Genomic DNA, 25,455 nt, shown 5'->3' with positions numbered 1-25,455 from the left:
TGTAAGATGTATGATATTCCATCATGATGTAAGCAAAGTCAACTGTGATTACAAGTTGTTTAGTTTGCTTTATTTTACATGTTATATGTGTAGGCTGTGCGTAGCCACGATTTAGCTCGTATTCAGACCTGGCTATTGTAGCCCACTTTTAGTCAAAACTGATTCATTGTAGTTTTTTGCCAGGCAGTGCATGAAATGGTTGATATTCCATCACGTTCGCATTGGTAATGATATCTACAAGGTTCAATGTGTAATTTCACGACATGGTCGATCTGTAGTCACGATTTAGCTCCTAATTGGACGGGCTATATGCGGTCTGCTTTAGCCCACCTGGCGAAATCAAAGCAATCTGGTCTACGTACGGCTTGGCTATAGCCCTGATTCAGACCAGATATAGAATATTAGCCTTAAAAATGTTTTCGCTCACACAGCTTAATGTTTTCTGTCACACATAAACATAACATACACAATCTATGATATGACTGTCTATCATTTCAAATTAAATCAAATGCAATTGCATTTCTCAACCGCTAGATGGCACAATCGAAACACTACTGAGACATGACTACTGGGACTACTGGCACTGCGCGACTAGATCACTTTAGCCAGATCTCGCGATAAACATTTCTGCCATTTTCAATTTTATTTTACACGAGGCTGCTGCCGGAGAGCAACAGGCGAGCGACATACAATTTCTACTTCGATCTTGTAAGTATGCGTGTTATTTTTGTTATGTTCATTGTTTAAATTAGTTAGTTGTTATAATGTATAGAAACCGTGACATTTTAACATTACCATTGCAGAGTACTATTTTTCTCCAACAATTTAACGTTACCTGCACGTGTTATTGCAACTGTGTGCCCTTAATCTAAAACTATGAAACTTATCATTACTATTTGTATTATTATTAAAGATACCTATATATTTTTGTTTTTAGATTAGAGTAAGAAATAATAGTTTTTGATTTAATGCAAATTTACAAAGTTCTTTACATAAAACTTAACTGCAACATAGTGCAACATGAAAAGAAATTATAAAAAAATATTTTTTTCCTTTCCAATTAATAAAAGGTAGTGGCAAACAGTAAAGTCTTTAAACTTGATTTAAAATAATTAAAATATGCCGCATACATTAAGTTTTCAGTGAATTTGTTTCAGATATATGGTGCATAAAAACTGAATGCTGCTTCTCCATGTTTTGTTTTGAGTTTGGGGATATAAAAGTATGGCTACTGTCCCAGATGGCCTGAGAGGTCTGCTCTGGATGGTTCATAATGCATCAGAAGATTAGAAATTTACTTTGGCCTTAAAATGTTAATTAATTTAATAACCAGCTGTAGTATTTTGATATGAATTCTTTGACCGACAGATAGCCAGTGTAAAAACCTCACAACTGGTCTGGAGTGATATAATCCACTTTATTTGATTTAAAGACACTGTTTATTGCAAATTATCCAGCAATCAGTCAACAAAGTACAGCAATTGAATATACAGAACACTTGTCAGTGACTACCATTAAATGTCTTGTTACCAATATTCTTCAAAATATATATTTTGTGTGTGTGTTCAACAGAAGAAAGCCATACAGGTTTGGAACCAAGTGAAAGTGAGTAAATGCTTACATGATTTTTTTTTTTTTTTTTAAGTGAACTACCCCTATAAGTATATTTTTATGTTCATTAGAGTTATATGAGTAAGTGATAAAGAATGATTTATATGGATAGTTCACTTCACAAATTTTGGTATGTTTTAGCTTACCTTAAGGGCATCCAAGATCTGGGGTGTCTTTGTTTCTGAAGTAGTTTAAATTTTGATATTTTTAGGTCAAACTGTTCTTGTCTGTCAGTCAGTCATATAATGCAGGTCTATATGGTCACTACCTGAAAGAGCACGATTGTTGTCACGATTTGTTATGATTTCTCTTACATTTGAGCGCGCTTTTTGACGTGCCTACATTTGTAATTAAAAAATTTACCCCTAAAATATATGTATGTATATATATATTATATATATAATTAATTAGTGCATCACCATTATGCAGGCAAAAATGTTCAATTATTGATATTAATTTATTAATAATATTGATATAAATTATTGTCTATATTGATATAAATTATATAGTCTCAATCTATATTCTGTTAACTTTATATTGGCCAGCTCTAGTGTGCATCCTAGCAAAAGTGAATGACTGTAATTAGTTAAAAATGATTGTCATCAATGCTTTTCTTGAGCAATAATTTTTTTCTTTTTCTCATTTGGCAGACGCAGTGATGACCAACTTTCCTTCGGCGACTGAATGGGAAATAAAAAATGCAATAACTGGTCATTTTAAACAAGCACCAGGGAGAGCAGGGGGTGGTGGTTATGGATATAAAGCTAACAATTAATTCTTAAAAATTTTAGTATCTTAAGTTGTTTTACATATTTTCCAATATTTTATTTGTTCATTTTTATGTTTGAATGGTGTCTAAGTTTATAATATAATTGTTCTAAATAAATCCTTTATATTCAATTAGTTTGGATGGATTTTCATTTATGAGAACCTGTTATATTTGAGTGAAAAGAATTCGTATGCCTCATTTTGTTGTCTATTACATGTATATGTAGTGTAATTGATGACTAGTCTATTCTTGGGCTATGGTTAGACGTCTATTAGATTTTCACTGACAGCCCAAAATCAGCCTTGTTTTAGCCTAGACCCAAATTGCCTGTCTATTAGACGTATATATGTAGTCGTTTAATAGCTGTCTAATTGATGACTAGTCTATTCTTGGGCTATGGTTAGACGTCTATTAGACGTATAAATATAGTCATTCAATAGCTGTCTGATTGTCTATTCTTGGGCTATGGTTAGACGTCTATTAGACGTATATATGTAGTCATTCAATAGCTGTCTATTCTTGGGCTATGTGTAGACGTCTATTAGATTTTCACTGACAGCCCAAAATTAGCCTTGTTTTAGCCTAGACGTCTGGGCTGTGTTTTGACGGCTATTAGACGTCTATTAGACGCAAAATTGCTTGCTGGGTGACTTCCCAAATTAAGCCGAGCAGAGCGCTTTGATGAGGTACTGCTTTCGCTCTCTTGCTCTGGTCTATGGATGCGCGCGCGCGCCCGCGGGTTTCCGGGAGAAGTGCCCTTAGGACCCATATAAGGAAATTCCGCCCCAACTGACGTCACGCAGACCCATACTCGAAAAAAACTCCGAAACTTGTGACAAACCGGAAGGACAATTTTTGGCACAGAAATACTCCTTCAAACGTACAATTTAATTTTTGAAACTTTGTCCATGTTTAGCATGGGAATCCAACTCTTTAACAGTGTAAAAAACTCAGTATGCATGAAATAGCATTTCACCCCCCCCTTTAACAAGACACATGATGAATATTTAAAGAAATACAGACATGAGATTAATAATTAAAGAAAAACAAACTTGCTGTGTCATATATTAGAGTAAACCGTAAACAGTTGTTCTGTCGGTGAATCTGTCTGGGCTTCATGCGCATTATGTTGTTTACAACTTTAAAATGTACCTCAAGAACGAATACTTTGGCAATTAAATTACACCAAAACACAGATGAAATATGCATTATCAATATATATATATATATATATATATATATATATATATATATGATATTAAATTTAATCAGAGGGTTTATAACTAATTACCTTTTTAACAAGGCCTCTTAAACTAAAGACTTTAACAGTCGTATTCGCTCTACAAGCAGCTGCTAAAGTGACTACATCTTCAGTGAGCCGAAAGAAGCCTCTGCAACATGTGAAAATGTAAGTGATGTGTTTTGCTGTAAATCTAATTTCAGTTTTCTCCCACCCATGGCCTCGGAAAAGTTAGACCCACTATATAAGAACGGCTGCTTTTGGAAACAACCCACAACATACTTTGACTTACGCTATAAAGTTACTGCTAAACCACCTGAGAGAAACTGAACTCATTTAGACTGTGAACAATGATGACATTTATTTAAAGGCCTGCCAACGTTGGTTGATATCACTTTTATGGTTATTAAACCTAAAAAAATGCATATAGAAAAAACTATAATAAGTGTTCAACAGATTATGATTAGCCTATATATTGAGATAAATATGCAAGATTAGGTACAAAATCCAATGTAATCAGTATAGACAACTAATACCCAACAGCGACAAGAGTTAAAACCGTTCTGCCTTGGTGGAAACAGTGAAAAAAGGTGTCATTCTGAACTGAGTTATAAACCTTTTGCATCTATCTTCCTCTTAAAGTTACACAGACAGATAAAGGCATCCTAGTCCAGACTAAAGGGACCGGCGCCTTCGGCTCCTTAAACTCAACAAGAAATGGAGCGAGACCAAGACAACACCCGCTAAGAAAGCGGCTCCTAAAGCCAAGAAACCCGCTGCCGCTAAGAAGACCAAAACTGCAGCAGCAAATAAACCCGCCGCTCAGAAATTTCCAAAGAAGGTGAAGAAAACCGCTGCTAAAAAGGCAACGAAGAGCCTTAAGAAGACAAAGAAAGCAGCGACTCCTAAGAAAGCAGCCAAGAGCCCAAAAAAGTCAGAGGTCAAACCCAAAATGGCTAAACCTAAAGCAGCCAAGCCTAAAAAGACAGCAGCCAAAAAGAAATAAACTCTTGTTTTATATATATAAAAAGCTATTTGTAACAACTACGAGAACAAACCAAACACAATTGAAGCTTTTAGGTGATTTTGTTCATACATAATCCCACAAAGAGTCTTCACATCCCAGACTCAAATCACAAACCAGAGCCATAACTCACCCAGGCTCCAGAGAGTCTGTGACCAACGACTTTTATTGGTCAACTTTGATAGTTTTGCAAGATGGACCGGTTGAGATGTGGTACTGCTGACCCCTGCGGCTAACAGACCCCATCTTGGTCCCATGAGAGATGAACAAAACCTCTTTTCAGCAGGAACTTTCCGTGACCTCCGATTGGAATGTCTAAACTTTACACACCAAAAAGACTGTACCTATCAAAATCCATAAAACTCATTCAAGAACAATTTTCAATGGACTTATAAACCTCATACATCATTCTATGTGTTTCTACAATACATGTGTCCATTTAATATGCTTTAATCCCATATAATTCATTTAATTGTTATAACTGTTAGATGTTTGAACGAGAGTGTGTTGTGTTTCATATCAATATGATTGTATGCTCATGATTCAAAAGATGGCTTGATTGAAATCTGTGTAAAATGTTTGTATTCTTATAATAGTAATAATGTCTAAACTGTAGCCTCTGTTCTCTCTGCTAGTAAGGAGATCCCAGATAACGCATGATTTATGACTTTGCAAACAAAGCCAGTGTCTAATTGGTCCGATCTCTTCAGGAGGGGGGACAAACTTTTAGTTTAAAAACCTTAGACCCTGTTAGAAATGTATTTTCTTTGTCTCAGCTTTGTCCATGTAATAGCTTTGTCCATAGCCTAAGTTGGGTCCAGAAGAAAAGGCTTGGTCTGCACATTCCTTTTGTATGTACGTAAGGATACATCTGTTTCATGCACCCCAATGTAGAGAGGGGGAGAGAGATGTGTGCTTTCTATGTATTGTGTGTTGCAGAAGCCCTTCGGATCTAAAGGACCTAAAGGAAACTGTATCGGATATTGACCATTTATAGTTATGTTATACAACAGTATATGATACCTATGATGTCATGTATGATTTTATTGGTTAAGATTGTGATACTCCCTATACATTTTCAGTATATATTCTTTGTCTAGAATATTGGGAGCTGAGCTATTTTCCTGAGCTTCCCAGCGCTGGTTTCTTCTTTTCTTTTGTTTTATTCATTCACTACCTAAATAAAGGATGGAAAGAAAAGGCACTTCGTGTTGGAATAAACTTTATTTCTAACAGACCCAAAAACAAAGCTCTCTCTCTCTGTGCTCTCGCTCTCTGGGTTCACCCTCAAGAAACGCTCTGCTATCACTCTCAAGAGAGATGGTCAGAAAAAGATGAAGATCTAACTCAGACTAGCAACTATGTACAGCGAAAAGAGCAAAAGAACCCAAATTAAGATCAGAAGAACGGGTTCAACAGCTTTATTCAAGCCATCTTACTACTCTCGTCTAAATCTTCTTTTCTTTTCTAAGTTTTCCTTTATTTTCCGTTGTGAGTCTCGGTTTTAAGTTAAGTTTTGCTGCAAAGTTTCGTTCCACGATTCACGGCTGCAACGCACGCTTTCAACTTCAAAGACGCATCAACCATCCGCGACCGCCAGCCACCACGTGACTGGTTCTCGCCCCATCTATCCAGGCACGAGGAGACCATAACCAACGAACGAACCCCTTTGACGCTGACCAAAGGAATTCCCAAAAGGAACGCAAAAGCAAAGACGCAAGTACCTCCAGACTAAAACTGAACTGGTGTTTTGATAGATGTAATAACCTGTCTAAGAAACGATAGAAGGGTTAAATTAATGATTGATGGTTCGTTCAGGTCATGTCTTACAAGTGCATATAGAAATTCGGAATTTTCTTCCTCTTACCCTTAAACTCATTCTTTCCAAACTCATTCTTTTTCTTTTATTTCTTTCTTTATTTCTTTCTTTTATTTCTTTCTGTAACTAGGATGAATGTGTGCGTGTGGTTGTGTTAGATATTTTAGATGACTAGTTTTAGGTGTTAGTATATAATCAATAAAGTATTGTTTGCATTTGAAAAGAGATTGCTTTTGTACTGCTTATCAAATTTATTGTCTTAAACTTAGATCTAAGTTACCGATGCTTTTACCCGTGGTTATTTTTTTTAATTTATTGTTAGCTGGGGATTAATTCTTTCTTGGCCAGGAAGATATTATATTTCCTAGAGTTAATACTTGTTTATGCTTTCTGTTCATTGGATGAACTGATAAAATGATCATACTATTGATTCTGCTACAGTAAATTCTGAAAATAATTAAAGATAATTAAAATATTAATTATTGATCATAATCCGTTATGAATAATAATTAAATATTCATAATCAATTATAACCAGTTATTATTAATATTTCATATAGAGCTAATTTGCTTACATATTTTATAGGAACACTCCACCGTTTTTTGAAATAGGGCTTATTCACCTTCTTTCCTAGATTTAGATAGGTGGGCAAATGCATTTTTGTCTCAGTGCATGCATTGTTTTAGTTTGACAGGGTCAGCGCTAGCTTAGCTTAGCTTAATGAATGGAATCCTTTGTTGCCAGCTAGCATGTCCTGAGTAAAAGTGATATAAATTTTTTTTAAAAAACCCACCTAATTACTTCTTGTGGCCTGTGTATTCACAATGAGTACAAATAGCGATGCAGATTAACACACGCGATTTCCTAGGCAGATATTGACTTCCCCCTACAGATTCGGAATAGATATTTGACAACACTGTCGTTAAAACTCGTTGGCTCGTCCCATCTTCTCCGGCTGGTCATGTGTATTTGTTTTCAAAGATCCCGGCGAACGCACGGAGCCATGTCCACTGAGGTATGTATAATACACAGAAGGCTAGCATATAAATGTTTAGATAGTATATGTGTGCAGTGCTGTAAAGCAGTTTGTTACATCGCGAGACCTGATATCACGCGATACTTCCTGATGCTGCGGCCCGCCGGCCCAAAGTTGCAAGGGTGGTTTTTCGTCTCACAGGCGCTCGAGGGGTGCGAGAAGACCACCATTCAACCCGAAAACAGTCATATAACCATTCCAATGTCTCCGAAGCTGTTCGGTTAAGATAAAAAAGTTACTTAGTTCACCTTTAATCTGCATCGCTATTTGTACTCGTTGTGAATACGCAGGCCACGAGAAGTAATTAGGTGTTTTTTTTTCATTATCACTTTTACTCAGGACATGCTAGCTGGCAACAAAGGATTCCATTCATTAAGCTTAGCGCCGACCCTGTCAAACTAAAACAATGCGTGCACTGAGACAAAAATGCATTTGCCCACCTATCTAAATGTAGGAAAGAAGGTGAATAAGCCCTATTTCAAAAAACGGTGGAGTGTTCCTTTAAAAGCCACCCACTAGTTAATAGTAAAGAGTGTTATTTCATTGGTCAAAAGTGACATTGGCTTTCCTTTAGGCTATGTTACAAGTGAAAACAAATGAACAGGCCCATTTGGGAATGCTATGTTTTTGATCAAGTCTTAAGTATTTATGCATAAATACATAAATGTATATTATACATAAATACATATTATGCATACACTACTGTTCAAAAGTTTGGGGTCAGTAAGATTTTTTAATGTTTTTAAAAGAAGTATCTTCTGCTCACCAAGGCTGCATTTATTTGATAAAACAGTAGGCTAATATTGTGAAATATTATGACAATTTAAAATGACTGTTTTCTATTTTAATATATTTTAAACTGTAATTTATTCCTGTGATCAAAGCTGAATACTCAGCATCATTACTCCAGTCTTCAGTGTCACACGATCCTTCAGAAATCATTCTAATATGATGATTTTATGCTCAAGAAACATTCATTATTATTATCAATGTTGAAAACAGTTGTGTACATTTTTTTTTCAAAATTCTTTGATGAATAGAAAGTTCAAAAGAACAGCATTTATTTAAAATAGAATATTTTCTAACATTACAACATTGTCTTTACTGTAACGTTTGATCAGTTTAACTCATCCTTAATGAATAAAAGTATTGATTTATTTTATTTCTTTCCCCCAAAAATAAAATTCAAATTCTTACTGACCCCAAACTTTTGAACGGTAGTGTTTAATGTTACAAAAGCTTTAGATTTCAGATAAATGCTGTTCTTTTGAACTTTCTATTCATCATAGCATCATGAAATAAAAATGTAAATAACTGTTTTCAACATTGATAATAATCATAAATGTTTCTTGAGCATCAAATCATCATATTAGAGTGATTTCTGAAGGATCATGTGACACTGAAGACTGGAGTAATGATGCTGAAAATTAAGCTTTGATCACAGGAATAAATTACACTTTACTGTATATTCACAAAGAAAACATGTTTTAAATTGGAATAATATTTCACAATATTACTGTTTTTGTTTGTATTTTTAATCAAATAAATGCAGCCTTGGTGAGCAGAAGATACTTCTTTTAAAAACATTAAAAATCTTACTGACCCCAAACTTTTGAACGGTAGTGTATGTTTACATATTTATACAATTAAACTAAAGCTATTATGCTTAATGACCGAAGTGTTTAAATTGTAATTACACATTTTTATCATCATCATCATCATCATCATCATCAAAATAAAATCACCAATTAAAAGGAAGACTAGCGGTTTTAAATGAAACTACAGCGTGACGTGTTTGAGTGTCAGTAGCAGAAGGGGGGGGGGTTTGGTGTTCAGAGGGAAGATCACTGATTGGCTGGGAATGTTTTCAGATTTCAACCAATAGGAGACTGTCACGCTTTCTTTTATAAGTCACCTCACAACTGGTAACCGCATTGTAGGCTATTTGTTCCCCTCGTTAATCGTAAACAAACTTAAACCGCAATGAGTGGAAGAGGTAATGGGCATTTCTCAGATTAAGGGCCAAATTGGGTTGCTGCAATTTTGAAAATTAAAATTCCAAATGTGACTAATTGGTATACATCAAATTATCAGTCCTTAAGTCAGGAGCGATGTTATGAGCTTGGTTGAGACCATAAGATAAGGGAATTTATGATTTTTTGCCATTTTCTTAACTATGTCAAGTAAATGTGTCATTACCATCACATCATCGAATATATGTAAAAAATAAAACTTAAATGATAAATCAGTGCTTTTAAAACATTTTGTGGTTTCACATAACAATCTATTTTATCTTGAACTTAATGGGATTGTTGATTTTTACTTGCAAGATGAATTATAGTCATTTAAGTATCTAAATTTCTGATTCATCAATCTACCCTGGCTTGGAATATAAGCTTATTTTAAGTGAATGCCATATATCAAAACTTTTTAATACAGTGATCATTTAGACTGTCCAACATTGTCAGAAACATATAATTGTAGGATGTTTTTGTAATTTATACATAATTTATTGGCAAAAATATGTATGGTGATGGTGATGACACTGCAGTTCTGGTAATGACAGTTTGTTGCGGTGATGACAAATCACTGATCATAAGCTATTGTAATTTAAAGGGATACTCCACTTTTTTGGAAATAGGCTCATTTTACAACTCCCCCAGAGTTAAACAGTTGAGTTTTACCATTTTCGAATCCATTCAGCCGAACTCCGGGTCTGGCGGTACCACTTTTAGCATAGCTTAGCATAGATCATTGAATCGGACAAGACCATTAGCATCTATCTCAAAAAATGACCAAAGAGTTTCGATATTTTTCCTTTTTAAAATTTGACTCTTCTGTAGTTACATCGTGTACTAAGACCGACGGACAATTAAAAGTTGCGATTTTCTAGGCTGAATTGACTAGGAACTATACTCTCATTCCTGCGTAATAATCAAGAAACTTTGCTTTCGTACCATGGGTCCAGCAGGCGTAATGATATGACGCAGCGCCTGAAAATAGTCCCCAGCTCGATAGACTATACTAGGATCGACTATTTTCAGGCGCTGCGTCATTACGCCTGCGTCATTACGCCATGGTACGACAGCAACGTTTCTTGATTATTACGCAGGAATGAGAGATATTCAATTATCTATGCTAAGCTATGCTAAAAGTGGTACCGCCAGACCCGGAGATTGGCTGAATGGATTCGAAAACGGTAAAACTCAACTGTTTAACTCTGGGGGAGTTGTAAAATGAGCCTATTTCCAAAAAAAGTGGAGTATCCCTTTAAGAGCCTAAGTGACTTCAGACCAACAAAAAAAATAATAAATAAACAGCTAGTAATCTGTTTAAACATCAAAACATAGTTTAATCTGATTATGGAAGATCAAACATGAACTGTGTTCCTTGTGAACAGGATTGGTTCAGTATAATTATAGTCTAAACAGACTATTTAATCATTTCATAGCCATGTTGAATAAAAAAAAAAAACATGAAACAGGAGGGCAGTTTAGAACAGGTTGTCACAGTTGTGTTCTGTTTGTGTTAGTCCTATTAGTCCTATTTTGGTGTGTGTAACCTTCTGCCTGTCTGTACCCGTTGGATATTATTATAAGGAAAAGTTTGTATTGGAACTTTTGTCTCCTCATCTTCTGCCTGCACCACACCGTGATAGAACTACGGACCTCCAAAATGGATGATGGAGCTCAGTTTATTTCGGTGGCTCAGGAGAGCACTGATTTTTTGAGTTTCACAATGAACTTCTGTCGTCTTAAATTTTCCAGCCTGCTCGACGATGAGACCCTGAGGACCTTGTTCCTGATTGGGGCCACTTTCAACCGTCCCATTGATCTCCCCGACACCACGGGACTGAACTGGAGGGAAACTGTCCTCCGGTGTCTGAAAAGTGTCGGGCTTCGATCAGGAACACAGCCAGAGCCAGGGAATCCTCACGCCTCACCGTCTGTGCCCTCAGCTAAGAAGGCCATCGCCTCACCGTCTGAGCCCTCAGCCAAGATGGCCGCCGCCTCGCCGCCTGAGCCCTCAGCCAAGATGGCCGCCGCCTCGCTGCCTGAGCCCTCCGCCAAGAAGGCCATCGCCTCACCGTCTGAGCCCTCAACCAAGATGGCCGCCGCCTCGCCACCTGAACCCTCAGCCAAGATGGCCGCCACCTCGCTGCCTGAACCCTCAGCCAAGAAGGCCACCGCCTCACCATCTGAGCCCTCAGCCAAGATGGCCGCGGCCACGCCCAGTCCAGAGTCTCGTCCCGCCGAGACCGCCCTTCCTGGATCTCGTCTTCCAGAGGCCAGTCCTGCCGAGCCTGAGAATCTTCACATCATGTCTACCGAGCCTGAGAATCTTCACGTCATGCCTGACCAGCCTGATCTTCACGTCGAGCCTGCCGAGCCAGAGACTGTTCACATCGTGCCCGCCGAGCCAAAGACGCTTCACGTCAGTCCGGTTGAGTCTGAATCTTCTGTTCCCGAGCCTGAATCTGAATTCCCACCCAGCCTCCCTCTCCCACCTCCTCCCATCTGCCTCCTCTCAACCCTTCTTCCACCACTGCCAGTCAGCCCCTCTGCTCCTCTAACAACCTTCGGGGAGGTGGAGTCGCCGTGGGTCTGCCTGTCATCCACTCCATCAGGGTCGGTGGATCCCCGGTCTCCGCCTCCGACCTCCTCGACCCGGACTCCATTGCGGCCTATCGGACCATTGGCTCCGCCGTGGCTCCTGTCTCCCTCATCTCCGCTGTGGCCCATCAGTCCACAAGCTCCGCCGGGCTCCCTCGTCCCCCCAGTTCCACCTTGGTCGTTCCTTGTCCTGCCCTCGCCTCGGGACTACCCTCCTCTGGCTTTGCCTCGTCCATTCGTCCCTCTGGCTCCGTTGAGCTCCTCTCTCCCTCCAGCTCCACCTTGGTCCTCGGTCCCTCTGGCTCCACCGTGGCCTTCTGGATCCCCGCCTGCGCTTCAGTCGCCAGAGCCATCTGCGTTGCCAAGTCCCTCCAGATCCTCTGCATTGCCCTGTCTCATCGGCTCTCCGGCTCCACCCTGGTCTCCTCTCCCACCAGCTCCCTTATCTTTTAGACATTTTCTGTATGATTTGGACCTTTGGGCAGCTGCTTTTGGATCCATGTCACACCTAAACACAACAATTATAATGAATTAATTTAGTATTTTAAAAACAAAAGCATTACTTAATTTAAAATATAGTGACTTTTGATTGGTAAATGTATATTAATTCATTTAAGATAACGTATTCAACATAAATTCTTTAAAGAACAGTATGTTTAATGTATCTGCCGTCATCACCACCACAACCTGTCATTACCAGCACAAGCTGTAATGTGCTGGTAATGACTGTGCTGGTAATGACATTTTTGTCAAAAAACTAGCCTTACTAGCAAAGATGATGACTAAACAAGTGTAGCTAGCTTTCTACATGTAATGTACACCATTTTAACTATTAAAGTGATAAAAATAATCTAAAAATGTTTAAAATTACAGAAATACAACACATATGGTAATGACGCATAATAAGTGTACATGCCCAACACAAAAAATAAAGAGTAGATTTACTTACTTTTCTGAACATCAAGGCATCTGTCTTGCAGCTTGAAATCCATGTGCTCCACTATGATATTAGGTTACCATGGCTACCAAATAAACTTTTGATGAAAAAAAAGTAGGAAAGTGCCTTTATGCAGAGCGTGTTGGTAATGACGGCTAAACCATGGGACAGGTAGAAATTAAGCAACATAAAGTACAAAATGCATATATATGCTTAATCTGTTTATGTAGTTTATTAGTTCAGGTAACATTTAATTCATATACATATTTTTTTTTATTAATTTGTGATAAATAATGTTTGAGATATGGCACGACATGAGAAAACTCTGGTGGCGGACTACACCAGAACACAGATAATGTACCACAAAACACCAATAAAATGTGTTAAAATAATTAGTAAGAGCAGCCATTAAAAAAGTCTAGGCTTGTTTTTGTTTATACTAATTAGTGGTGCTAAAATATATTAGATTTAATTAGTTTTTAATAGAATTACACCCTGTGGACAGAAATAGGCCAGAATTCTGGGAAATACCCTAAAACCGGGGGAAAGGCTCGCGCTAAGGCCAAGAGTCGCTCTTCCAGGGCGGGACTGCAGTTCCCCGTCGGCCGTGTTCACAGGCTTCTCCGCAAAGGCAACTATGCCCAGCGTGTCGGTGCCGGAGCTCCGGTGTATTTGGCCGCTGTGCTCGAGTATCTGACCGCTGAGATCCTGGAGTTGGCTGGAAACGCCGCTCGGGACAACAAGAAGACCCGCATCATCCCTCGACACCTGCAGCTGGCGGTGCGCAATGACGAGGAGCTGAACAAGCTTCTGGGTGGCGTGACCATCGCTCAGGGTGGTGTGTTGCCCAACATTCAGGCCGTGCTGCTGCCCAAGAAGACCGAGAAGCCCGCGAAGGCCAAGTAGACTGACGGAAGCTTCTCTTCAGACCAAAGGCTCTTTTAAGAGCCACACAATTTCTCCAAGAAAGAGTTATTACATAATCCAATCATTATTAACATTAACTATCCAGCATAAAAATAAAATTAGTTTATAGTATTCCACGATGTTAATGTTATAAATGAATAAATGTAGCTTCCTGAGCCTTTTTAACCGATATAACACGCTGCATTAGATTTATGTACAAATGGCAATGCACGGTTATAGAAGACAGCGGGAAATCAGGAGGCGCACCGCCATTGGCCAACTGTCAATAGAGTATAAAACGAAATTAACGATGGTTTAGGTGTTTTTTATTTTATTATTTTCGTGTTATGCTACGACATTTAGTTATTGTATTATGTTTATGTAGTTATTATTATTATCACTAAAGTTTATGCATATTATTTATTTTTATTTCATATGTTATGCAGTTATCAATATTCCTTAAATCCTATCCACTCATATCCAGCATCAAAAGACTGACCTCGACTTGGAAATGCGAAACTGATGACGTTTACTAGAACCGCCCATTATTTTGGTTTCAACTAGGTCCGCTAGCTGACTATAAACTCCTCTTCCCCAGTAGTTTTTCTATCATCTGCTGTTGTGGATTGAAGAGTATTTGCAGTCATGTCTGGAAGAGGAAAAGGCGGGAAAGGACTCGGGAAAGGAGGCGCTAAGCGTCACCGAAAGGTTCTTCGCGATAATATCCAGGGAATCACTAAACCCGCTATTCGTCGTCTTGCTCGACGTGGCGGCGTCAAGCGTATTTCTGGCCTGATCTATGAAGAGACTCGCGGTGTGTTGAAGGTGTTTCTGGAGAACGTCATTCGTGATGCTGTGACTTACACTGAACACGCCAAGAGAAAGACCGTCACCGCCATGGATGTTGTGTACGCGCTGAAGCGACAGGGACGCACTCTGTACGGGTTCGGGGGTTAAGAGATCCACGAAGAAGAAAACCCAACGGCTCTTTTAAGAGCCACACACACTTACATACAAAGAACAAGTTTCCAAGTAGTTAAAAACTATATTAAATAGATTTTAACGAGATTATGAGTTATTATTTTATATTTTTACATTCAGTGATAAAATCGTTATTGTAACATTTCCCACTGGTCATTATGTGGCCTTTAAATATGCTAATATCTATGTTTTTGCAGTATGAATTGTATTTCATTGTTTTCAAGTTGATTAAACTGAAATGATCAATATTGTACTTTCAATATTTAATACTACAGTGCATTACGAAAAATGCGGGAAAATGAAACGAAGAAACATGATGTAATAGGGGATGGTAGTAGGACATGAGGCGATGGGCGGGATTAACATTTAAAGCCTGTGATTGGGTGTCCTACAAGGCAAGGAACTTTTTAATATAGCCAATGAAATCATTCTATGGGTTGGTTCAGGAAAACTAGCAATCAGAGAAGGCCGTAGTTCCCTTTTGGATATTAGCATAGAGCAGTGGATAAAGCCCGCCTGTAGTTTCATAGCTTTATTATAGTTTGAGTTTCTCTGACTGAATCATCATGCCTGAACCAGCGAAGTCCGCACCCAAGAAGGGCTCGAAGAAGGCCGTCACTAAAACCGCCGGCAAGGGCGGAAAGAAGCGCAGAAAGTCCAGGAAGGAGAGCTACGCGATCTACGTGTACAAAGTCCTGAAGCAGGTTCATCCCGACACCGGGATCTCCTCCAAGGCGATGGGAATCATGAACTCTTTCGTCAACGACATCTTCGAGCGCATCGCCGGTGAAGCGTCTCGTCTCGCTCACTACAACAAGCGCTCCACCATCACATCGAGAGAGATCCAGACCGCCGTGCGTCTGCTGCTGCCCGGAGAGCTGGCCAAACACGCCGTGTCTGAGGGCACAAAGGCGGTGACCAAATACACCAGCTCCAAGTAGAGGAGTCAGCTCAACACACACACAAAGGCTCTTTTAAGAGCCACACATATTATCTTTAAAGAGTAGTTGTATTGTAGATTTAATCATCTACATATAGAGAGGGATGATGTAGAACAATAAACTATAAAACATTTATGGCTGGTTTCACAGACAAGGCTTAAGTTCTCACCCTAAAATTCATGTCATAACATAAAATCGACTTATTTCAAGGGTTTAATTGTATATGTTTGCTGTGAGATAAAAGTACACTTAAAAAATAAATAAATCCACAAATCTTTTTAAATCTGTTTATTTTATTTTATATATAGACTAAGATGAGAAACTTCTGTTCTAACGGCATATTGGCTTTTGTCTTCAATAAATGTTGTGAATGCAAAAGCATTATTTTCATTAACATTTATATTTGAATTCTTTTTTTTTTTTTGGACAATCCAGTTTGTCTCTGATGTATACAGTTGTAACTACATAGTTCACCTTCCCTCATAAAATACAGATTTAATCAGTTTCAGGTGTTTTTTACTCTAGTATATCAGAGGTCTGTGCGCTGCACTATTGATTTTTCACTAATTGTTCACAAATGTTGACTTGTCAACCTACAAATGTAATTTAAATAAAGAGAATAGTGGGTGAATATTAACACTAATAGAGTCAAACAATATGTTCAGGCGCTCTGTCTGTTTTTATTTATTTATAAGTCTTTAATGTTAAATCCATTTCATGAAGAGGATATCATGTTGAATAACACAGGTAAACATATATTTAAATATTTACTTTTACAATCATTTTTATTATGATGCTCTTTTAATGTCTACTTCCAACTTTTCTTCCAGTTTGTGGAAGTGAACAACTAAAATCAAAGCAATCAATGTGTCTCGACTGATGTTTCATAAGAGAACATATTTAGGTTATTTGAATACTATTTGATAACTTATTTATTATTTTAATATTTTGATGATTAATTATCAGAATTTCACAAACTCTCTTAAATGTCAAACATAATAGCATTAAAGACAAGTGTGTGAAAGTCTCACTAATGATGACACTGATTTGCGACGTGGATGGATAAGAGCGCTCTCTTCCTGGTTGCGGGGACTCTTATTTTGACGGAACGCAGCTCATTCGGTGGAGTGCTTCAGAGAGCGCGCGCGCGCGATCCAGTCTTGCATCAGCCGTCATCTTCAGTGAGAACGAGCCGAGAAATCCCCTGACTAAAGTTTTGATCTTCGTTATGTTTCTTTGAGTGTTTAAAGTTGTGTGCGTCCATAGAGAAAGTGAGTATTGCAAATTTCACTGTTACTCGAGCTGAGTTTATTGTTGTTTGCTGAGATAGAGATGTGGAAAGAGTTATGACACAAAATGGATGCTATGTGAAGTATCTGAGTTTTCATCCAGTACAGTGTAATTATGTATAATTATTATACATGTAAGCTGTGTATTATGTTTCATGTTCTGCTGTATTCAACGGCAACATTGTGTTGATGGTTTTGGGGAAGCCAGTAGTTTTAATGCCATTTATGTTGTTATGAGTGTGATTGTGATAAAAAAGAAGCATTGTTTGTTAGAGCATATCTTTTATTTGTTTGTTACAGACCACACATTCATATGCTGACACTTCTAAGAACATAAAGCAAAGCCCATTAGGATCTGGCTCCTCCTCTTCACCTGCTTGTATAAATAAATCTGTTAAACTGGATTCCTTCTCTGACTTTGGTGTTCTTACCGGTGTGGTATAGTATTCTGTACCCGTATAGTAATGGGTCCGGGCTGAGGACCCAAGCAATCCGATTGGTTCAAAGCCCGTTTTATGGGTAATCGCTTTAGTGCCTGGTTACAAATCATACAAAATCACTTTATTATAGAAGACGTTTGTACTACGTTATAACGAATCATTAATGTATTTAATGTATTCTAAAGTATACGTTTCATATACTAGTATTTAACCGAAGCTATAGATTGTGAAATTAAACATTTCTCGTTGGTAGTGTTTTTTAGTTAGCTTAGATAATAGCATACATAGCATACAGCTAACGTTATCCGATGATCGTGATTCGTGCTATGAGCTTTTCCTGAGCTTATACTGCACTGATACTGCCTTACCATATTCACAGCCATTCGTAATGCAATTATAATTATGTAATTATTTTGTACACTTTTATTTATTAAAATATTCTTAAAATAATGCTTATTTGTGTATATTACTATTTTTCGTATTACCAGTTTAGACATTTAAATAAATTACAGAATGCTAGCTATGTTTTGTGGGTATAAATATTAAATCTAGCCTTGACTAAAGAACAGTATAATAAAATTATGGAATCACAATTTTTAATGTAATTAATCAAACCCCTTAATTCATATAATAATCTTTTATTTGAAAGAAATAACATTTTTAAGTATGTTTTGTGACAAAGTTATTTGTTATTAAGCAATAGGGCATAATATGCTTTTTTATTACAAGCATAATGAGGAACTCTGTAAAAACACACAAACAACATGTCACATGCAACTGTACACTTGCAGTCCTTAGTGCTATGGAACATCACTCACTGTTTTTGCTTTGATATGCAAGCCCAAAGGTGCAACGCAGCAGACGTAGTTAGCTCGTTGAACCTGGGTGCCATGGATGGACTGGCTTAAAAGGCTATTTTAATGACACACTCCACAAGATAAGATATATCAGCCCAAAAGTGACTGAAACCTTCCGTTCGTCTCAGTATTGTAAGGCTGATCTGTACAACAAAAGATAAAAAAAGTAATTACTTAATGAGTTAGTTTAATGAGTTAGTTCACAAAAACATAAAAATCAGCCATCAGTTTCTTCCAACATATTATCAAATGATACCAGGGTGAGAAAATGATGTGTTTTTTTGGTGATATAAAAAATTCGAGTACTTATTTGTACCAACACAATCCCATAAAATGCTTACCTCAGGAATCAATTCACACATTACAAGGTCGATATGTTCAAGCTTTTTGTCCTTCTTTTGCTCAAACACAATGTTGTCGATGTGTCCTAAAAGTTCCTCGGCATGTGCTGACAAGGCTGGATGAAAGCTCTTAGGTTTTGCCATTTTCCCAGTCTTCATTTGCCACCATTTGTTCCACGTGGGTTTCACCAAGCCTTTCACAATTCCTTGAAACAACTCCTGAAAAAAATATTTAGTATAGCAAACAATATCTAGCCATTTTAAATTTTGTAAGGTCTTATATGTACCTGAATTTCAGCATCACTGACAAGAGAACAAATTCCTTTTTTTTCCACCTCCTCGACTGTCCTAAATTTAAAAAATCAACGATCTACTTGATTTATTAAACTTTTAAGTTGATTTATATGAATGAGGACACTCATTTTACACATACCTTTTATACGTCATATGCTGAACAGCATATGCTGCCATTGATGATGCGTGATATCTTCTCAGATGCCACAGATCTTCTCCCTGTATCACCTCGTTTTTCATAGAGGTCCATTTGTCCCTCACCTCCATTTCTGCCATCTAATGCAATAAACACAGTTGTTAAAGTAATGTAGATAAAAATAAAATAAAATAAATAAATAAAAGCATTTTTTTTAACTTACTGTACAAACCAAAACCCCACAGTTGTTAGAGTCAGCCAGCCTCCACTGTTCTGGGTACTCAACAGTCCATTTTCCCAAGTCCCAAGTATTTCGGAAGGCATTGCTTTTGTACAAAAGAAAAAAGAAATTAATAAATGTACATTAGTAAATAAAGATCACAATTTTAACATTTACAAAGCACATAATACCATAGTATAGCCAGGTCCATCGCAGAAATTGACTTGTAGTTGCCAGTGGGGTCGTAAACTCGAATACGATTCAGCAAACCATCCAAGACCTTTACAACATAAACAGAAACCGCTTTAACCAGAGTAACAACTGTTGAGCAAAAATTTATTTTTTTATCCACACATACCCACAAAATGAAGTGGTTTCCCTTTTCGGGGCTCTGTCCACCAACAATTCTTGGAATAAGGACTGTGTCATTCTCATCAAGGTCCTTTAAAATATTTTTAAGTAAATAAGTAAGTAAATGTGTCCCCTGCCACTGAAATTTAATTAATACATTTTCATTTACCTTCAGACAAGAAATGTGACTGTCATCCACATGGTTCTTGATAGTGAAGGATCGCCACCAGAGAACGAACGTGTGCACCTGTAAAGCAGTTCCACCATGTGCTTTACAGAGCTGTGCAATCCTTGTGTCAAGAATCTAAAAGAAATAGTAGATTTTAAAATGTTGTTGAATAATATAAGAAGTACATATAGGAGGTTCGTGTACAAATGACCATACAAATAAGCTGCCATTGGATGCATATGGAGGGCTCGCTTGAGTCCCAAAATTTCTCCAATCATGCATTCATGTCTATGTCTCAGCACCCTCTAACAGAATCCACAGTTTCAAGAATATCCGAGAAACTTTATTTTTCCCTTATAGATATTTTGGGTCGCAAAATAAAGTTTATCTGATCTTCTTGAAACTGTGGATTCTGTTAGAGGGTGCTGAGACATAGACATGAATGCATGATTGGAGGCTCTAGAGCCTTCCAGAGCTGAGATATGGAGATCCCATGATCCCATGATGTTTACATACACATACATACATTAAGGTTATATGCACTACTTTCAAAGTTTGTCACCACAATCAACCTCATTGCACAAATAAATGCAAAGGCATTTGCAAATGAGAAATGTTCCAGAGATATCGCTGCCACCAAAGTCAGTCCACTTTCGCATCCCCAATAGCAGCTTAAATTTTTCACTTTTGCTCTAGAGCCCTGTGCTTTTGGTATGGCACTCGGGGCGGGCCCTGGGTCACCGTGCCGAATTTGGGGCCCCTGGGACCTTTCTATAAAACTCCTACTAGCCAATTAATGTTAGAGGCTGAAAATGTTAGTACACTCGACTGAACACATCACACTCATTTTCAAGTCATTTTAGTGCTTGATGTGCATAAAAAATGCAGTGTCCGTGAAACCATTATTTTGCATCCTCTGAATAGGTTGGATCTGGGACATTTATGTGTTTTTGCTCTCCCGTCATGTGTGATATCAATTCTCGTTAATTAAACCACCCCCACTGTACTAAGCACGCTCAACTGAACACATCACACTAATTTTCAAGTCATTTCAGTGTTTAATTTGCATAAAAATGAGTGTCCTCGAAACCACTATTTGGCGGCAAAATAGTGGCTTCGCGGACACGGTGGTTTTTAAGCTCAGCTTTCGAAATATTTTGATGAAACCTGTTTATCAGCACTCAGCGGGCTCCCCTGAGTCCGTAGCACCAAGTGTCATCCCAAAATTCCACTGTCCGTGAAACCACTATTTTGCACAGTGTAACAAATGCTACCTGGGATCTCCATATCTCAGCTCTGGAAGGCTCTAGAGCCTCCAATCTTGCACTCCTGTCTGCGCATCAGCACCCTCTATCCGAATCCAAGGTTTCAAGAAGATCCAAGAAACTTTATTTTTCGACCCAAAAAAAACGACAGCCTTATAGTTTTTTTGGTTCGAAAAATAAAGTTTCTCGGATCTTCTTGAAACCTTGGATTCTGATAGAGGGCGATGAGGCGTAGAGATGAGTGCAAGTCCTGGCTCTCTACACCTCTCCTGAGCTGAGATATGGAGATCCCTTTTTAAATATGTACAAATAACTTTTTAACGTATGCTTTTCTGGTAACAGGGCTGACACAATGAGCGTGTCCCTGTCTTTCAGATATTACATGAACTCAAAGAAAAGAAGAGAACACTTGTCTTCTACCATCAACTTCATGAAAGGCAGATGATGCAAGGAGAAGTAGAAAAATCATACTGAGGGACATGCCATTTTCAACATTTCTGCAAGATGCTGTGCACAAAAATGTGATTAAAATCCTTTAAAAACAAAAGAAACAGAAATTAATTTATTCTTATATTATTAGACATATTATGGAAACTAAATTATAAAATATTTTATTTGTTTTATGGTTTATTAAGATTTACAGAGCTTTTTTTTCTAAGGGACACAAAATGGCACGTTTACGTATAATGACCCAACTTTGATAGGACTCATTAGATATTGCTTGATGCTGCAATATTTTTTTTTACCTACAAGAGTCTCCTAGGATAGAAGGAATGGGTGGATATTCCGGAGCAACTTGGCATTTCTGACTGACCATTTGCCATCTTGGTTTGGAGGGGGGAAAAAATCGAAGCACAACGGCTTGCCACTTGGTTTAAATATATAGGATGATGCACCAGGGTGGGTCCACTGAAGAGGATGATGTGCAACTATGCCATCAAAACCCGTGCAAATTTAAGAAATTTTTTTTTTAATAGCTGTCCACTGTAGTGACCACTATGCATGAAAGGGTTAATCCATATAAAACAGCGATTAATCTTGCAAAATACGTTTTGGTGTTACTGCTATCATTACGTTAGTAATTCATTAAGTTAACTAAAAAGTGTCGCTATGTTGTGAGAAGGTATTCCTTTGCAGAGATCCCAACCGTAACTAAGCATTTAACAAACAGAAAAAAGTGACATCTCATTACCAGATGTTCTCCAGTCCTAAAAGTAAAACAAAAACACAAACAATCTGTATTTAAAAGATCTTTTAGAAAGTCATGGTCTCTTTTGAGCCTTTGTCAGTGATACTCTGAAATACTTCCCATCCCATACATGAAAAAAATACATGCCATGTTGGTGATATCATATATATATATATATATTAAAATATTCTTACATAGGCTATATAAAATAAAATGACACAACCCTGTCTCTTTTTGTTAAATTTCAGTTTTATTGATCAATAATAGCAATTATGAAAGTATAAGTAGTCATACAAGTCAAGAAATAAAGTAATTAAACGATTCAGTCAAACATAAGTCAGCAGGCTACAACGTTAAAGATAAATAGCCTAAATAATTTAACGTTATATAAAGTTATGAAACTAAAACTTTGCCCTCAGCCAAAACGATTTGCCAGGGAACAAAATATAGATTAATGATTTCAAAGATCGTCCCACAAGACGAATTATATCTCATGTTTAACCACTCCACTAGACTAGAGAGCAGCAGCAGCTCTAGCCGAGGTAAGGCTGTTCCAAGCGGGATACATGAGCGCTGAGCAACCGGTGATCCCTTGGATCTCACATCTCCGAAAACGTCAGATCAAATTTTTAAATAGGCGCTATCTGTATAAACAAACAACATATTTGAGCTTTAAACAACTACATTATCGACTGAAAAACTCTTAAAACTACATTTCGTGACACAATAACAGTAGTATTTTTAAATTTCGCGGTCTTTCTCCTGCTATTGACGCAACTTGAGATTTTAAATATTAGCTATAGAATATACACGCTTTACATATACAATATAAAATTTAATTCAATCTTACCTTGCATATAGCAGCGGGATTTAGCATTCTACATAAAGCTACCACATAATAACACTAAAACAGCTCACGTTAGCTACAAGTTATCGCGAGAACAGATTTAGATCAGGCATACTACTGGCATACTAATGGGGTCCTCAGCCCGGACCCATTTCTTCAGCCAGACCCGATTGTTCATCACACCGGCACACCCGGACCAGCTTCACCTCATTAGCAACAGCTAGCACCTTATGGGGCTTTTCCACTGCATGGTACGGCACGGTTCGGCTCGGTACGGTTCGGCTCGCTTCGCTTTTCCACTGTGTGGTACGACTCGACTCGATACGGCACGGTTCGGTTCGCTTTAGCTCGGTTGCTTTTCCATTGCAGTTAGTACCGCTTCAAACTGGGTGGGACTGATCGTTATAGTTGCCGCCTCTACTGCCATGACATCATCGTAAACGCGCCACATTTCAAACGCACAACACAGGGGATGGTGCTCTTGATTCTCGGCATGTGGATGTTTTTAAATTAAATTAAACGTTCTTATAATGGTTTACTATATGGAAGGAAAATTCTTAACGTGTAATTAAACGTTGCGTTCATATTCTGGGCTCATCTGATTTTTTGTACATAGCATAGCCTACTTTGTTATGATTTTAGTATCATAATGATTAATAAATGCACGCACAATTATCCGTGAACTTGATTTGAACAAATGCCTTTCAACTTGTGTGTGCAAAATTCAGAATTAAATGAATGTGCAGCAATCTTTACAAATAGAGAGTCTAGGCCTAATGTACTGTTTTAAACTAGCCTACTGCCATTAAAAAAGCGCATTTAGTTAATGTTATGTTATTTTTTTCCATCTGCCTATGTTGATTATGAAAAGTGAACAGCACGAGTAGAGAGACATGGAGCGAGTCGGACATAATTTTGACCACTTCATTAAGTTTTGTTTTGTAGAAAGCCTTTCTTTAAAGTGAATTTCGTTTTGTATAAATTGTATCTTAATTTTAATATTTTTTTCATCAAACAATTACCTGGACTGAATAAATAAGAGCAAAATAGACAATTTAATCATTGAGGCGCCCGAGCGGTCACTTGCATTGTACGTTAACTGGAGCGCATCTCATCCTCAAATACACAAAGCTTGAAATGTCTTTAAACGAAATAATTCAAAACAAAAAGAAATGGGCTACTCTCTTATGTAATCCATTATGTGCATTTCTCTCTATAGGCGCGTTTACTACGAATATGGCGATCGTCAACTTCATCTTTGCCATGCACAGACACTGACAGAAAACACTATTTTATAAATAAAAATCAGTGCACGCATCTTAATAAAATTAAAACTTTAATTGTGATCATTAAAATAATTTAATATTAAATATTTTGTGGCCAAGTTTTGCTCATTTATTAATAGTATATAGGCTATATATAGGCATAATTTTATTAAATTGAACAAGCGCAAAATTCAGCATTCAATCAAATATTCAAAAAGACTTAATAATAATGTTATTTCAACATATCTCGTTATTTCGACATAATGTGCGTGCAACAAGCAAGATGTGCATTTGTAAATCCGGGGATGCGTGCATTGATTTTTATTTATAATAGTGTTTTCTGTCAGTGTCTGGCAAAGATTTGCAAGAAACTTTTTAACTGCAAGAAACTACAGCGTTGGCTGTTGTCTACTGGCTATTTAAATCTAGCGGGTTTACATTTACATTTACATTTATTCATTTAGCTGACGCTTTTATCCAAAGCGACTTACAATTGCTATATGTCAGAGGTCGCACGCCTCTGGAGCAACTAGGGGTTAAGTGTCTTGCTCAGGGACACATTGGTGTCACACAGTGGATTCGAACCCAGGTCTCTCACACCAAAGGCATGTGTCTTATCCATTGCGCCACACCACCCCCACGGGTTTGTCTCGTGCATGGTCTCGTGTCGCAAATACAATGACACTGGTAGTGACGATTCTGTCTGACCAATCAGTGATCTTCAGTGTTTTCACGTCACATTTTAGTATCGGTACGGTACGCTTGGAACCTCAACAGAGGTGGTACCATTTAAAGCGAGCCGAAGCGAGCCGTACCATACCGTACCATGCAGTGGAAATGCGCCATAAGTGAGCCGTACCGAACCGAGCCGTACCGTACCATGCAGTGGAAAAGCGCCAATACAGTCCTTAGCCC

At 37.8% G+C, this 25,455-nt stretch overlaps 4 protein-coding genes across 4 annotated transcripts in view; 2 read left to right on the top strand and 2 right to left on the bottom strand.

The window, feature by feature from the left end:
- The window catches only part of LOC311080148 (Fc receptor-like protein 2), a 118,951-nt gene that overhangs the window by 38,662 nt on the left and 54,834 nt on the right, over positions 1–25,455 (bottom strand). The window lies entirely within an intron of this gene.
- LOC311080202 (histone H4) lies at positions 14,583–14,979 on the top strand. Its single transcript, XM_084109995.1, has one exon. It carries the CDS (start codon positions 14,601–14,603, stop codon positions 14,910–14,912), a length of 312 nt encoding a protein of 103 aa, XP_083966121.1. The 5' UTR covers positions 14,583–14,600; the 3' UTR covers positions 14,913–14,979.
- Positions 15,477–16,134, top strand: LOC311080190 (histone H2B-like). Its single transcript, XM_084109984.1, has one exon. It carries the CDS (start codon positions 15,503–15,505, stop codon positions 15,875–15,877), a length of 375 nt encoding a protein of 124 aa, XP_083966110.1. The 5' UTR covers positions 15,477–15,502; the 3' UTR covers positions 15,878–16,134.
- On the bottom strand, positions 18,440–23,423 carry LOC311080156 (uncharacterized protein). Its single transcript, XM_084109935.1, has 9 exons — positions 23,279–23,423; positions 19,975–20,109; positions 19,813–19,896; positions 19,646–19,734; positions 19,458–19,560; positions 19,238–19,374; positions 19,092–19,152; positions 18,805–19,023; positions 18,440–18,606 (listed from the first exon to the last, which is right to left on the bottom strand). Exons 1-9 carry the CDS (start codon positions 23,303–23,305, stop codon positions 18,511–18,513), a joined length of 951 nt encoding a protein of 316 aa, XP_083966061.1. The 5' UTR covers positions 23,306–23,423; the 3' UTR covers positions 18,440–18,510.

Source organism: Abramis brama (assembly GCF_963993115.1).
Source record: "Abramis brama genome assembly, chromosome: 3".
In the NCBI taxonomy this organism is placed as follows: Eukaryota; Metazoa; Chordata; class Actinopteri; order Cypriniformes; family Leuciscidae; genus Abramis; species Abramis brama.
Note: the sequence above shows the minus strand (reverse complement) of the source record. Positions and strands in the feature narration are given on the sequence as shown.

What these genes read in the sequence shown, in the direction of transcription:
- LOC311080156 (XM_084109935.1), bottom strand. Translation starts at nt 23,305, where the DNA reads ATGCTAAATCCCGCTGCTATATGCAAG. An exon ending in ATCCCGCTGCTATATGCAAG is followed by an intron (nt 20,110 to 23,278) that starts GTAAGATTGAAT and finishes TATTTCTTTTAG; the next exon opens with ATTCTTGACACAAGGATTGC. An exon ending in CAGCATATGACGTATAAAAG is followed by an intron (nt 19,153 to 19,237) that starts GTATGTGTAAAA and finishes TTTTAAATTTAG; the next exon opens with GACAGTCGAGGAGGTGGAAA.
- LOC311080190 (XM_084109984.1), top strand. Translation starts at nt 15,503, where the DNA reads ATGCCTGAACCAGCGAAGTCCGCACCCAAGAAGGGCTCGAAGAAGGCC.
- LOC311080202 (XM_084109995.1), top strand. Translation starts at nt 14,601, where the DNA reads ATGTCTGGAAGAGGAAAAGGCGGGAAAGGACTCGGGAAAGGAGGCGCT.